This window comes from Bombina bombina, chromosome 1, assembly GCF_027579735.1.
Source record: "Bombina bombina isolate aBomBom1 chromosome 1, aBomBom1.pri, whole genome shotgun sequence".
In the NCBI taxonomy this organism is placed as follows: Eukaryota; Metazoa; Chordata; class Amphibia; order Anura; family Bombinatoridae; genus Bombina; species Bombina bombina.
The window spans coordinates 302064939-302081335 of NC_069499.1; the positions used below are offsets into that span (position 1 = coordinate 302064939).

Here is a 16397-nt window from a genome sequence, read left to right on the forward strand (position 1 = left end):
ACTGTTCAAAATATCTTCCATGACAAAAGATAAAGCAAAAAAACAAACTTGGTAATGGCTCTTTAAATATTTAAATATATATATATATATATATATATATATATATATATATATATATATATATATATATATATATATATATATATATATAAAATTAATAAGAGACACAAAAAAAACCTAATATAAATCCTGTCTGTGAAAACCCTCTAAAACAGAGAGTACACTGTGCCCATAAAAAATTAAAACCGGAACAAAAAAGTTATTTTTAATTTTTTTTTTTATATTTAGCAATCTAACAAAATTCTATGTAAATGTAAAAAACGCTTGCCAATAAATGTACACAGACCAAATCGGAGTCTGAAAATTCAGAACTCTGCTATAAGAGAAACCCCAGCGTCAGCCAAAAGCACCAACTAAAAAACATAATTTATGCTTACCTGATAAATTTATTTCTCTTGTAGTGTAGTCAGTCCACGGGTCATCCATTACTTATGGAATATATCTCTTCCTAACAGGAAGCTGCAAGAGGATCACCCAAAGCAGAGCTGCTATATAGCTCCTCCCCTCACATGTCATTCAGTCATTCGACCAAAGCAGACGAGAAAGGAGAAACCATAGGGTGCAGTGGTGACTGGAGTTTAATTAAAATTTAGATCTGCCTTAAATACAGGGCGGGCCGTGGACTGACTACACTACAAGAGAAATAAATTTATCAGGTAAGCATAAATTATGTTTTCTCTTGTTAAGTGTAGTCAGTCCACGGGTCATCCATTACTTATGGAATACCAATACCAAAGCTAAAGTACACGGATGAAGGGAGGGACAAGGCAGGAACATTAAACAGAAGGAACCACTGCCTGAAGTACCTTTCTCCCAAAAATAGCCTCCGAAGAAGCAAAAGTGTCAAATTTGTAAAATTTTGAAAAAGTGTGAAGTGAAGACCAAGTTGCAGCCTTGCAAATCTGTTCAACAGAGGCCTCATTTTTAAAGGCCCAGGTGGAAGCCACAGCTCTAGTAGAATGAGCTGTAATCCTTTCAGGAGGCTGCTGTCCAGCAGTCTCATAGGCTAAACGTATTATGCTACGAAGCCAAAAAGAGAGAGAGGTAGCCGAAGCCTTTTGACCTCTTCTCTGTCCAGAGTAAACGACAAACAGGGAAGAAGTTTGACGAAAATCTTTAGTTGCCTGCAAATAGAACTTCAGGGCACGGACTACGTCCAGATTATGCAAAAGTCGTTCCTTCTTTGAAGAAGGGTTAGGACACAGTGATGGAACAACAATCTCTTGATTGATATTCCTGTTAGTAACTACCTTAGGTAAGAACCCAGGTTTAGTACGCAGAACTACCTTGTCTGAATGAAAAATCAGATAAGGAGAATCACAATGTAAGGAAGATAACTCAGAGACTCTTCGAGCCGAGGAAATAGCCATCAAAAACAGAACCTTCCAGGATAACAGCTTGATATCAATGGAATGAAGGGGTTCAAATGGAACGCCTTGAAGAACGTTAAGAACTAAGTTTAAGCTCCACGGCGGAGCAACAGTCTTAAACACAGGCTTAATCCTAGCTAAAGCCTGACAAAAAGCCTGAATGTCTGGAACTTCAGCCAGACGTTTGTGTAGAAGAATAGACAGAGCAGAAATCTGTCCCTTTAACGAACTAGCAGATAAGCCCTTTTCTAAACCCTCTTGTAGAAAGGACAATATCCTAGGAATCCTAACCTTACTCCATGAGTAACTCTTGGATTCGCACCAATATAAATATTTACGCCATATCTTATGGTAAATTTTTCTGGTAACATGCTTCCTAGCCTGTATTAAGGTATCAATAACCGACTCCGAGAAGCCACGCTTTGATAGAATCAAGCGTTCAATCTCCATGCAGTCAGCCTCAGAGAAATTAGATTTGGATGGTTGAAAGGACCCTGAATTAGAAGGTCCTGTCTCAGAGGCAGAGACCACGGTGGACAGGACGACATGTCCACTAGGTCTGCATACCAGGTCCTGCGTGGCCACGCAGGCGCTATCAGAATCACCGAAGCTCTCTCCTGTTTGATATTGGCAATCAAACGAGGAAGCATCGGGAATGGTGGAAACACATAAGCCATGTTGAAGACCCAAGGGGCTGTCAGAGCATCTATCAGCACCGCTCCCGGGTCCCTGGACCTGGATCCGTAACAAGGAAGCTTGGCGTTCTGGCGAGACGCCATGAGATCCAGATCTGGTTTGCCCCAACGATGAATCAGTTGAGCAAAGACCTCCGGATGAAGTTTCCACTCCCCCGGATGAAAAGTCTGGCGACTTAGAAAATCCGCCTCCCAGTTCTCCACGCCTGGGATGTAAATCGCTGACAGGTGGCAAGAGTGAGACTCTGCCCAGCGAATTATCTTTGAGACTTCCAACATCGCTAGGGAACTTCTGGTTCCCCCTTGATGGTTGATGTAAGCCACAGTCGTGATGTTGTCCGACTGAAATCTGATGAACCTCAGAGTTGCTAACTGAGGCCAAGCTAGGAGAGCATTGAATATTGCTCTTAATTCCAGAATATTTATTGGGAGGAGTTTCTCCTCCTGAGTCCATAATCCCTGAGCCTTCAGGGAGTTCCAGACTGCGCCCCAGCCCAGAAGGCTGGCGTCTGTTGTTACAATCGTCCAATCTGGCCTGCGAAAGGTCATCCCCTTGGACAGATGTGGCAGAGAAAGCCACCATAGAAGAGAATCTCTGGTCTCTTGATCCAGATTTAGTAGGGGGGACAAATCTGAGTAATCCCCGTTCCACTGACTTAGCATGCACAATTGCAGCGGTCTGAGATGCAGGCGCGCAAATGGTACTATGTCCATTGCCGCTACCATTAAGCCGATTACTTCCATGCACTGAGCTACTGACGGGTGTGGAATGGAATGAAGGACACGGCAAGCATTTAGAAGTTTTGATAACCTGGCCTCTGTCAGGTAAATTTTCATCTCTACAGAATCTATAAGAGTCCCTAGAAAGGGAACCCTTGTAAGTGGTAATAGAGAACTCTTTTCCACGTTCACCTTCCACCCATGCGACCTCAGAAATGCCAGAACTATCTCTGTATGAGACTTGGCAGTTTGAAAACTTGACGCTTGTATCAGAATGTCGTCTAGGTACGGAGTCACCGCTATGCCTCGCGGTCTTAGTACCGCCAGAAGTGAGCCCAGAACTTTTGTAAAGATTCTTGGAGCCGTAGCTAATCCGAAGGGAAGAGCTACAAACTGGTAATGCCTGTCTAGGGAAGCAAATCTTAGGTACCGATAATGATCCTTGTGAATCGGTATGTGAAGGTAGGCATCCTTTAAGTCCACTGTGGTCATGTACTGACCCTCTTGGATCATGGGAAGGATGGTTCGAATAGTTTCCATTTTGAATGATGGAACTCTTAGGAATTTGTTTAGGATTTTTAAGTCCAAGATTGGTCTGAAGGTTCCCTCTTTCTTGGGAACCACAAATAGATTTGAATAGAATCCTTGCCCGTGTTCCGTCTGCGGAACTGGGTGGATCACCCCCATTAGTAAGAGGTCTTGTACACAGCGTAGAAACGCCTCTTTCTTTATTTGGTTTGCTGATAACCTTGAAAGATGAAATCTCCCTCGTGGAGGAGAAGTTTTGACGTCCAGGAGATATCCCTGAGATATGATCTCCAACGCCCAGGGATCCTGGACATCTCTTGCCCAAGCCTGGACGAAGAGAGAAAGTCTGCCCCCCACTAGATCCGTTTCCGGATAGGGGGCCCTCTCTTCATGCTGACTTAGGGGCAGCAGCAGGTTTCTTGGCCTGCTTGCCCTTGTTCCAGGACTGGTTAACTTTCCAGCCCTGCCTGTAACGAGCAACAGCTCCTTCCTGTTTTGGAGCGGAGGAAGTTGATGCTGCTCCTGCCTTGAAGTTACGAAAGGCACGAAAATTAGACTGTTTGGCCTTTGATTTAGCCCTGTCCTGAGGTAGAGCATGGCCCTTACCTCCCGTAATGTCAGCTATAATTTCTTTCAAGCCGGGCCTGAATAAGGTCTGCCCTTTGAAAGGAATATTAAGCAATTTAGATTTAGAAGTCACGTCAGCTGACCAGGATTTAAGCCATAGCGCTCTGCGCGCTTGGATGGCGAATCCGGAGTTCTTAGCCGTAAGTTTGGTTAAATGTACGACGGCATCAGAAACAAATGCGTTAGCTAGCTTAAGTGCTTTAAGCTTGTTCATAATTTCATCCAATGGAGCTGTGCGAATGGCCTCTTCCAGAGACTCAAACCAGAATGCCGCCGCAGCAGTGACAGGCGCAATGCATGCAAGGGGCTGTAAGATAAAACCTTGTTGAACAAACATTTTCTTAAGGTAACCCTCTAATTTCTTATCCATTGGATCTGAAAAGGCACAACTATCCTCCACCGGGATAGTGGTACGCTTAGCTAAAGTAGAAACTGCTCCCTCCACCTTAGGGACCGTCTGCCATAAGTCTCGTGTGGTGGCGTCTATAGGAAACATTTTCCTAAATATGGGAGGAGGGGAAAAAGGCACACCAGGTCTATCCCACTCCTTGCTAATAATCTCTGTAAGCCTTTTAGGTATAGGAAACACGTCAGTACACACCGGTACCGCATAGTATCTATCCAACCTACATAATTTTTCTGGAATTGCAACCGTGTTACAATCATTCAGAGCCGCTAATACCTCCCCTAGCAATATGCGGAGGTTCTCAAGCTTAAATTTAAAATTAGAAATCTCTGAATCCAGTCTCCCTGGATCAGATCCGTCACCCACAGAATGAAGCTCTCCGTCTTCATGTTCTGCAAATTGTGACGCAGTATCTGACATGGCTCTCACCTCATCCGCGCGCTCTGTCCTTAACCCAGAGCTATCGCGCTTGCCTCTTAATTCTGGCAATTTAGATAATACTTCTGTCATAACAGTAGCCATGTCTTGCAAAGTGATTTGTAAGGGCCTCCCTGATGTACTTGGAGCCACAAAATCACGCACCTCCTGAGCGGGAGGCGAAGGTACTGACACGTGAGGAGAGTTAGTCGGCATAACTTCCCCCTCGTTGTCTGGTGATAATTTCTTTACATGTAAAGATTGACTTTTATTTAAAGTAACATCAATGCAATTAGTACACAAATTTCTATTGGGCTCCACATTGGCCTTTAAACATAGTGAACAAAGAGATTCATCTGTGTCAGACATGTTTAAACAGACTAGCAATGAGACTAGCAAGCTTGGAAATACTTTTCTAAATAAATTTACAAGCAATATAAAAAACGCTACTGTGCCTTTAAGAAGCACAAAAAGCTGTCACAGTTGAAATAACAATGAACCAAAATAGTTATAGCAACCAATTTTTCACAGTAAATGTATTAAGTTAGCAAAGGATTGCACCCACCAGCAAATGGATGATTAACCCCTTAATACCCAAAAACGGATAACAATTTAATAATTAACGTTTTTATCACAGTCAAAACACACTGTCACAGGTCTGCTGTGACTTATTACCTCCCTCAAAATGAATTTTGAAGACCCCTGAGCTCTCTAGAGACGATCTGGATCATGGAGGATGAAGTAGACAGATTGTGACTGAATTTTTACCGCGCAAAAAAGCGCTAAAATAGGCCCCTCCCACTCATATTACAACAGTGGGGAAGCTCAGATAACTGTTTCTATGCAGAAAACAAAGATGGCCATGTGGTAAAAATCATGCCCCAATAAGTTTTATCACCAAGTACCTCACAAAAAACGATTAACATGCCAGTAAACGTTTTAAACATACATTTGAAAAGTTATGAATTGTTATTAATAAGCCTGCTACCAGTCGCTTTTACTGCAGTTAAGGCTCATACATTATTTCAGTATTAACAGTATTTTCAGAGTCAATTCCATTCCTTAGAAAAATACATTCAGTGTACACACACTCATCAGCCTAATACCAGTCTCTATCACTGCATTTAAGGCTGAACCTACTTTACATTGGTATCAGCAGTATTTTCTCAGTCAATTCCATTCCTCAGAAAAATAATTTACTGCACATACCTCATTTGCAGGGGGGCCCTGCATGCTATTCCCCTTTTCTGAAGTTACCTCACTCCTCAGATGAGAACAGCCAGTGGATCTTAGTTACGTCTGCTAAGATCATAGAAAACGCAGGCAGATTCTTCTTCTAATGCTGCCTGAGAACAAACAGCACACTCCGGTGCTATTTAAAATAACAAACTTTTGATTGTAGAAATAAACTAAGTTAAAAAACACCACAGACCTCTCACAGCGACCTATCTTTAGTTAGGCTGCAAGAGAATGACTGAATATGACATGTGAGGGGAGGAGCTATATAGCAGCTCTGCTTTGGGTGATCCTCTTGCAGCTTCCTGTTAGGAAGAGATATATTCCATAAGTAATGGATGACCCGTGGACTGACTACACTTAACAAGAGAAAATATCACAGTAGAATATTACACTAATCCTACATCGTGACTTAGTCCCACCACTTCTTTGTTACATCAGTTTTGAAATTTCCAGTGGTACACAGTAAATGGGAATAACCTTATGAATGAAATTTTCCCCATTAACTAAAAAGGAGTATAAACAGCCACTTCTGAGTTAATAAAATATCCCAGAAAAGTAAAAAAGCTGCACATACCTCTATGCTGAGCGACAGCAAGACAGTCCCCACATGATCAAGAGGTTCCTTTTTCTCCTCCTGTAGTTCTGTGGAGACATACAGGGTCTTAGTTAATATCTGCTAAGACCATCACATGCAGGGCAGCACTCAGTATGGGAGGCGCAGAGAGAATTTGAAATCCCCCTAGATCCCATTGCTTTAAAGCCACCTGTAGCTCTACTCCAGAGGCTAACCAGGAATATGGCTACACCCTGAATAAAATAGCACTCACTGGTACCATTTTAAAAACGATAAACTCTTGATTGAAGAATCTAAACTAACACCTCACTTTACCTCTTCATACCACTAACACAGGCAAAGAGAATGACTGGAGTGGGAGGGGAGGGAGGAGCTATTTATACAGCTCTGCTGTGGTGCTCTTTGCCTCCTCCTGCTGACCAGGAGGCGATATCCCACAAGTAAGGATGAAATTTGTGGACTCATCGTATCTTAAAAAAGAAAATAAGATCCAACCTTAGTTGCCCCCTACAGCACCACATATAGAAAGTTGCAAGCAAATCTGAAGTTCATATATTAATATATCAAAAAAGACATTACATTTGTTCCAGCAAATACAGACTATGGCACTAGGCAGAAAAATTAGGACTCTTGTATCACCTGAAAAAAAAAAAAGGAGGGACGCTGGTTGTCCGTCTATCTTCTTTAAACAAGAACTCTTCATAGTTTATAAAAAAAAAATATGCCATTAAATTGACAGTCTACTCCAGAATTTGTATTGTTTAAAAAGATAGATAATCCAATTATTACCCATTCCAGAGTTTTGCATAACCCACATGGTTATATTAATATACTTTTTACCTCTTTGATTACCTTGTAGCCAACCCTCTGCACACTGTCCCTTGTTTCAGTTCTTTTGACAGACATGCATTTTAGCCAATCAGTGCTGACTCGTAAATAACTCCACAGAGTGAGCGCGCTAATCTATATGACACACATGAACTAACAGTGTGTAACTGTCAACTGAGATAAGAGGCATTTCAAGTGCCTAGAAATTAGAACACAAGCCTACCTAGGTTTAGCTTTCCACAAAGAATACCAAGAAAACAAAGCAAATTTGATGATAAAAGTAAATTGGAAAGTTTTTTAAAATTGCATGCCCTATTGAAATTAAGAAAGTTTAATTTTGACTAGACTGTCCATTTAAGTGGCACATACATTTTCTTATTAGTTTGTCAAAATTACATTCTGTACTATTCATTGATTTTTTTAATCAAAGGGTCAAATAAAAATGACACTGTAATTCTTAAACTATTTCAGAGCTAAATTTTAAAATAAGCATTGCTCACCTTCCTACAGCTATTCCAACAACACATCCGCCTACAATGGACCAGAACCCTATCCAGCCAGCATCAACCTGCAAAACAGTAGTATTAAAGGGACAGTCAACACCAGAAATTTTGTTGTTAAAAAAAAAAGATAATCCCTTAATTACCCATTTCCCAATTTTGCATAACCAACACAGTTATATAAAAACACTTTTTACCTCTGTGATTATCTTGTATCTAAGCCTCTGCAGACTGCCCCCTTATTTCAGTTCTTTTGACAGACTTGCTTTTTAGCCAATCAGTGCTCACTCCAGGGTAACTTTACGTGCATGAGCTCAATGTTATCTATATGAAACACATGAACGATTGCCCTCTAGTGGTCAAAATGCATTCAGATTAGAGGCAGTCTTCAAGGTCTAAGAAATTAGCATATGAACCTCCTAGAATTAGCTTTCAACTAAGAATACCAAGAGAACAAAGCAAAATTGGTGATACAAGTAAATTTGAAAGTTGTTTAAAATTACATTCCAATAATTTATGCTTACCTGATAAATTTCTTTCTTTCTGGGCATGGAGAGTCACATCTAGCCAAACTTAGTCAGCTTCAGAGAAACCAGATTTAGATGAAGAAAGGGACCCTGAAGTAGAAGGTCCTTCCTGAAAAGTAACATTCACGGCGGAAGAGATGACATCGTCACAAGATCCGCAAACCAGAGCCTGCAAGGCCATGCAACAGCTATTAGAATCACAGAATCTCTCTCCTGTTTGATGTGAGCAATTACTTGTGGAAGCAACGCAAACGGAGGAAACAGGTATGCTAGATTGAAGCTCCAAGGAACCACTAGAGCAGCTACCAGAACGGCTTGAGGATCTCTTGACCTTGAACCGTACTTTGGAAGCTTGGCATTTTGACAAGATGCCATCAGATCCAACTCCAGAATCCCCCACCTGAGAGTTATCATTGTAAAAACCTCTGGGTGGAGAGCCCACTCTCCGGGAGGAAAAGTCTGCCTGCTTAGAAAATCCGCCTCCCAGTTGTCCACTGGAGAATGCGAGACGCCTCCTACATTGCCAAGGAACGCTGAGTTCCTCCCTGGTGATTTATGTAGGCCACCAAGGTGATGTTGTCCGACTGAAATCTGATAAATCGGACCAAAGCTAGTTTAGGCCAAGCTATTAAAGCATAGAAAATTGCTCTCAACTCCAAGATGTTTATTGGAAGAGACGACTCCTCTGGAGTCCACAGAAACCCCAAACTGCTCTCCAGCCTAACAGGCTGGTGTCTGTGATCACAATCACTTAGGAAGCATGTGCCCTGAGACAGATGGTCCTGTCAAACCCACCATGAGAGTGAGACTTTTGTTGGGGAATCCAAATTGATCTTCTGCGAGAGATCTGAGTGGTCCCCGTTCCATTGACTGAGCATGCATAGCTGCAGAGGTCTCAGATGGAACCGAGCAAAAGGAATGATGTCCATGGAGGCAACCATCAGTCCAATCACCTCCATGCATTGAGACACAGATGGACGAATAGCAGACTGGAGAGATAAGCAAGAAACATGAAGCCTGGATTTTCGGACGTCCGTCAGAAAGATCTTCATGGACAGGGAATCTATGATTGTTCCCAAGAAACAAACCCTTGTATCTGGAACAAGGGAACACTTTCCCAGATTCCCTTTCCACCCCTGGGAATGTAGAATAGACATCATCTCAGTATGAGATTTTGCTAGATGAAAAAGATGACGCTTGAACTAGAATGTCGTCTAGATAAGGCGCCACAGCAATACCCTGGGACCTCACCACTGTTAGAAGAGCCCAAAGAAGCTTTGTAAAAATTCTGGGAGCTGTAGCAAGGCAAAAAGGAAGGGCAATAAACTGGAAATGTTTGTCCAGGAAGGCAAACTTTAGATACTGGTAATGATCCCTGTGAATAGGAACATGAAGATACGCGTCCTTCAGATCTATGGTCGTCATGAACTGACCCTTTTGGACCAAAGGAAGAATAGAATGGATGGTCTCCATCTTGAAGGACGAAACCCTGAGAAATTGATTGAGACACTTTAGGTCCAGAATGGGACGAAAAGTGCCCTTCTTGGGAACTACAAATAGATTTGAATAGAATCCTAGAACCTGTTCCTCTAGAGGAACTGGAACAATCACTCACAGGTATGATAGATCCTTTACGCAGTATAAGAAGGCCTCTCTATCGGATTCACAGATAACCTTGACAGGTGGAACCTGCCCCTGGGAGGACCAGATATGAATCCTATTCTGTAACCGTGGGATACTATATCTATGGCCCAAGGATCTGGAACTTCACGTATCCAAGCCTGCTGAAAATAAGAAAGCCTGCCCCCACTTTATCCACTACAGGATTCGGGGCGGTCCCTTCATGTTGATTTAGAATCAACGGAAGGCTTCTTAGCTTGCTTCCCCCTATTCCAAGGCTAGCTGGACCTCCAATAAGACTTGGATTGATCCGACTTGGAAGAGGAAGACTTCTGTCCATTAAAGTTACAAAAGGAATGAAAATTAGAATTCTGGCGATCCTTATGTCTATTCTTTTTATCCTGAGGTAGGAAAGAACGCTTTCCACCTGTAATGTCAAAAATAATTTCTGCCAGACCAAGATTTTAACCAGAGAGCTCTGCGAGCTAAAATAGTAAAACCAGAAAACTTAGCACCCAACCTAAGAACTTGCATGTTGGCGTCACAAATAAAGGTATTGGCTAGCTTGAGAGCCTTGATCCTGTATTGGATCTCCTCTATAGTAGTTTCTTCTAGGCCAAGATTAGATAAATCATTGCACCAATAAGATGCTGCCCCTGCAACTGTAGCAATACTAGCAACAGGTTGCCACTGTAATCCCTGATGAATGTACATCTTCAAAAAAGCCTCAAGCTTCTTATCCATGGGATCCTTGAAAGAACAACTATCTTTAATAGGAATAGTAGTTCTCTTAGCCAAAGTAGAGATAGCTCCCTCTACCTTGGGCACTGTGCGCCACGAGTTACGAAGAGTCAGCAACAGGAAACATCTTTTTAAAAACAGGGGGCGGGGAAAAAGGAATTCCTGGTTTATCCCATTCCTGAGTTATAATATCTGCCATACGGTATGGAACTGGAAATACTTCCACAGATGAGGGTACATCATATACCCTATTACGCTTACTAGACCTCTTTGGATTCTCCGCAACAGATTTCGGATTCTTCCAAAGTACCAAGAACCTCCTTTAAAAGAACTTGAAGGTGTACTAACTTAAATCTGAAATTAATCTCATCTGAATCTGCAGAATTTGTTACTACAGTATCAGAATCTGACAATTCTCCCTCAGAAGCCACTGAAGAATCATCCTCATCAGATAACTGAGACAAACTGACTAACGCAGCTTTAGCGGAGTCAGCCTTACTAACATCAATATGTTTAGATTTGCTCTTTCGTTTGCCAGAAACCTTTGTAAAAGCTGATAAAGCTGCAGAAATAATCTGCACAGAGAAATCCCCAGGTAAAAAAAAAACACCCCCAGGAGGTTGAGAGGAACCACATGGCACTGCATGTAAAGCTTGAGGGGATAGCTGAGGCTAGGATAACACTATCCTAAGAGACAGGAGGCTCAGGGAGAGAAATCTTATCTTTAAACTTTACGTTTTATTTAAACATGAAGAGCAAAACTGTACAGGAGGAATTACCTCCAAACACAATAAGCATTTTTCAAATGAATCAACTTCAGTATTAGTGTCCATAATTGGATATCAGTTCACAATTAACAAAAAAAATTAAATGCCAAATTAAGCTTATTTATATGAAGCAATAAAACAAATAAGCACTTAAAACCCTCCGCTCTGCTGAGGTCTTACCCCTCCAGAAGTTGCTATCCCACTAGCACAGAAAACCGGACACACCTGGTAGCAAAAATACACCACCTTGTTACCAGAACAGTCCAAGTCCACTTGCCACTGTAGAAGAAAATGCCGCCTCCACACTCACCACGGCAAACTCCGATCTGAACAGAGAAGCCGAAAACCGGAAGTGCAGAGGAGTTTTGTTTTTAAATTGCGCCAAACAAAAACGGCGCGAAAACCAACAGCAGCACGGCAAAAGTGATTGGGCCAATAAGCTGAGCTGAAAAGTGATTGCAACAAGTAGGAAGAAAAACAAACACCTGTCAAACACTTCATATACTCTCCCATCCCTGAGCCCCAATAAAAAATGATGCCTCTTTTCACATAAAAATGTGCCCCTAAAACAGATTTAAATACTTTCCACAAAGATGTAACCCCTATAGTGCAGGTACCTTCAAACCTAGAAGGGAAAGCACTTACCTGTGAATCCTGCTCTGTCAGGCAGGAGCTGTTTTCTGAGGTGTGGCAGCTTCAACATATCTACCAGGGACCTATAGAAAAGAAAGAACAAGAAAGAGTAACCAACGCTGGCTTTCTATAACAGGGGTAGCAATCATGTTAGAAGTTTAAGCAAAGACCACCTCGCCATCTTCTAACTGCTAATAGTTACCATTACTCTTACTAAAGAGATTAACATGGACACAGCATAGCCCCAATCCTTGCTTGCAGGGAAAAGTACCCATTAAAAGGATTAAAATCTTCAGACACCATCTTCGCCATCCTCCCATGATCAAGGCAAAGAGAATGACTGGGGGTTATGGGTAAGGGAAGTGATACTTAACAGCTCTGCTGAGGTGCTCTTTGCCTCCTCCTGCAGGCCAGGAGTGAATATCCCACTAGTAATTAGAATGTTTTGTGGATTCTCCATGCCATTGGAAGTAAATTATTGTTAATACAAAAATGACTTATTTTACACAAACATGGTTTCATAGGGAGTATAAAAACTACAAACTGTACCCAAGATAATTTCTTTCACTGTTCTCTTAATGGTACCTACCCAAATAGAAAAGCTTGTTTCTCAAAGGGAACAGGCCAAACACATCTATTTTAAGTCTAAAAATATAGCTTGAGAGCTTTAGATCACTGGGCTCTTGGAGTAATTAACATCAACATTCCACTTGTGCCTAAGCTAAAGCAAACCTCCCTGTCAGCAAACAAAAGTGATCTATGTACATCTGTATCAATTAAGTTCCACATAAGTGATTGGCAATATTTCAAAATTCTGCATAAATCTTCGTGCCTCAAAGAAAAAAAAATCCTAACAGCTATATAGATCTTGCACACCTGATTTTATACTGTCAGATAAACTGTGTTATCACCACAGTACCACCACAACAGTGTAAATATTCAATACACACAATTCATTAAGCATATGGAAGTCACTGGGGTACTGTTTCACTTATCAGTGGGCAGAAACACCTAGCAGACAATCACAAAACCGTTAAACCTCGAGTTCCACAATGCACCTGGATGTGACATAGGCGGCATGGCTCTGCTTCTGATGTATGTTTCTCCATAATGCTTACAGCTTTTTCAAAGGCAAAATAATGTCCTTGCCCTTTATATGTATATCAGAATCGGACATGATGTTAAAGTCATAATGCGTCTATATTTCTTATTGGCTAAACAGATCCCCATATTAAAAATCAAGAATTTGGCGGAGGGAACAAAAGGGATACCTGGTTTGTTCTATTCCTTGGTGATAAAGGTCAGGAACCAAATCAGGTACAGTGAAAGTAGATGGCTTCTTCGGAGCTGTCTTAAAGAAGTTATCAATCTTCTTAACAGATTGTTTGTCTGTAGTTGTAGGATCTTCAACTGCCAATGCTACTAAAACTTCCTGCAAGAGAGCATGTATGTGCTCCAGCCAAAATTAAGGACAATTCTTCTACTTCCATCAGCAGGGGTCCTGTGTTTCGGAATAATTTTCCGATTCTGATTCCACTGTAGAAGAATAAGCAGTAATGCATTGGGGGAGTTTTCCTCGCAATCAAATAAACCTTATGAACTGAGGCTTTTAGGCTAAGCAGCTACATTTACAACTGTAGCTTTGAGGACCCAGAAAAATGAACAACAAGAGAAGAAGAAAGATTAAAATCGTTGTGGCTACCACATAAAACAAAATTCTCACATCTAAATTGTGAAGACAATGCTTCTTAGAGCTCTTAGCTGCTACACAAAAAGAAGGAACCACAATTTCCTGACTAATAGTATCCCTCTATATAATACCTTTGGAAGAAATAAATAACTAGTGTGAAGAACCCCTTACCTTAAAAATCTGAATAAAGGATGTTTGTATGGCAATGTACTTCTAGCCGAAGATAAGGGCTAGAAGAAAAATAAACTCCAAGATTAAAGCTGATGGTCTATACCATGCATCAGCTCAAAAGGAGTTTGAAGAACCATCAAATCCAGATTACGATTTCAAGGAGAAGAAATTGGACAAATAAATTCTGAACAAAGGTCTCAAAATTAAAAATTTAGCAATTCTCTAATGAAACTAAACATAAAGAGCCTAAACCTGATCCTTCAGGGAACTAGGTGACAAACCCTTATCCAGAACATCCTGCAGGGACTCAATAACTCTGAAAGAAATTCCAGTGATGGCCTTTGCGAGAAAAGCACACAAACAAGGTTTTCCAGACCCTATGAAAAAACTAAATGTATGCTTACCTGATAAATTGATTTCTTCTATGGTAAGACGAGTCCACTGATTCATCCTTTACTTGTGGGATATTATCCTTCCCTACAGGAAGTGGCAAAGAGCACCACAGCAGAGCTGTCTATATAGCTCCTCCCTTAGCTGCACCCCCCAGTCATTAGACCGAAGGTACAGGAAGAAAAAGGAGAAACTACGAGGTGCAGAAGTGACCAAGTTTAAATAAAAAAAATATAATCTGTCTTAAAATGACAGGGCGGGCCGAGGACTTGTCTTACCATAGAAGAAATCAATGTATCAGGTAAGCATAAATTTAGTTTTCTTCTATAAAAGGTAAGACGAGTCCACGGATTCATCCTTTACTTGTGGGATACAATACCAAACCTACAGGACAAGGATGAACGGGAGGGACAAGACAGATGGTTAAACAGAAGGCACCACTGCTTGAAGAACTTTTCTCCCAAAAACAGCCTCCGAAGAAGCAAAGGTATCAAATTTGGAAAAGGTATGAAGCGAAGACCAAGTCACAGCCTTACAAATCTGTTCAACAGAAGCATCATTTTTAAAAGCCCATGTGGAAGCCACCGCTCTAATAGAGTGAGCTGTAATTCTTTCAGGAGGCTGCTGTCCAGCAGTCTCGTATGCCAAATGGATGATGCTTTTTAGCAAAAAGGCAAGAGAGGTAGCCGTAGCTTTTTGACCCCTACGTTTTGTTTTCCAGAATAGACAACAAACAAAGAAGATGTTTGACGAAAATCTTTGGTTGCTTGCAAATAAAACTTTAAAGCACGAACCACATCCAAGTTGTGCAATAGATGCTCCTTCTTAGAGGAAGGATTAGGACACAGAGAAGGAACAACAATTTCCTGATTAATATTCTTATTAGAAACAACCTTAGGAAGGAATCCAGGTTTGGTACGCAGAACCACCTTATCAGCATGGAAAACAAGATAAGGCGAGTCGCATTGCAATGCAGATAGTTCAGAAACTCTTCGAGTCGAAGAGATAGCAACTAAAAACAGAACTTTCCAAGATAGAAGCTTAATATCTATGGAATGCATAGGTTCAAATGGAACCCCTTGAAGAACTTTAAGAACTAAATTCAAACTCCATGGCGGAGCAACAGGTTTAAACACAGGCTTGATTCTAACTAAAGCCTGACAGAACGACTGAACGTCTGGAACATCTGCCAGATGTTTGTGTCAGATAAGGCGCTACAGCTATGCCCCGCAGCCTTAGAACCGCAAGAAGGGACCCTAGCACCTTTGTGAAAATTCTGGGAGCCGTGGCCAACCCGAAGGGAAGAGCCACAAACTGGTAATGCTTGTCCAGAAAGGCGAACCTGAGGAACTGGTGATGATCTTTGTGGATAGGAATGTGTAGATACGCATCCTTTAAGTCCACGGTGGTCATGTCCTGGATCATTGGCAAAATAGTCCGAATGGTCACCATCTTGAAGGATGGGACTCTGAGGAATTTGTTTAGGATCTTGAGATCCAAAATTGGTCTGAAAGTTCCCTCTTTTTTGGGAACCATTGGAGTAGAACCCTTGCCCCTGTTCTGTTTCCGGAACTGGGCAGATCACTCCCATGGAATATAGGTCTTCTACACAGCGTAAGAACGCCTCTCTCTTTGTCTGGTTTACAGACAATTGAGAAAGATGGAATCTCCCCCTTGGGGGAGAATCTTTGAAATCTAGAAGATACCCCTGGGTTACGATTTCTAAAGCCCAGGATTCCTGAACGTCTCTCGCCCAAGCATGAGCGAAGAGAGAAAGTCTGCCCCCTACTAGATCCGGTCCCGGATCAGGGGCTACCACTTCATGTTGTCTTGGTGGCAGCAGTGGGCTTCTTTTGACTGTTTATCCTTGTTCCAAGTCTGGTTAGGTCTCTTG

General features: G+C 41.6%; 1 protein-coding gene across 1 annotated transcript in view; it reads right to left on the minus strand.

Annotated features, from left to right (window-relative positions):
* SLC49A4 (solute carrier family 49 member 4) overlaps positions 1-16397 on the minus strand; it is a 333286-nt gene that overhangs the window by 145945 nt on the left and 170944 nt on the right. Inside the window, exon 6 of the mRNA XM_053698074.1 lies at positions 7965-8032. Coding sequence (XP_053554049.1) covers positions 7965-8032 — 68 coding nt within the window. The remainder of the gene's footprint in view (positions 1-7964; positions 8033-16397) is intronic.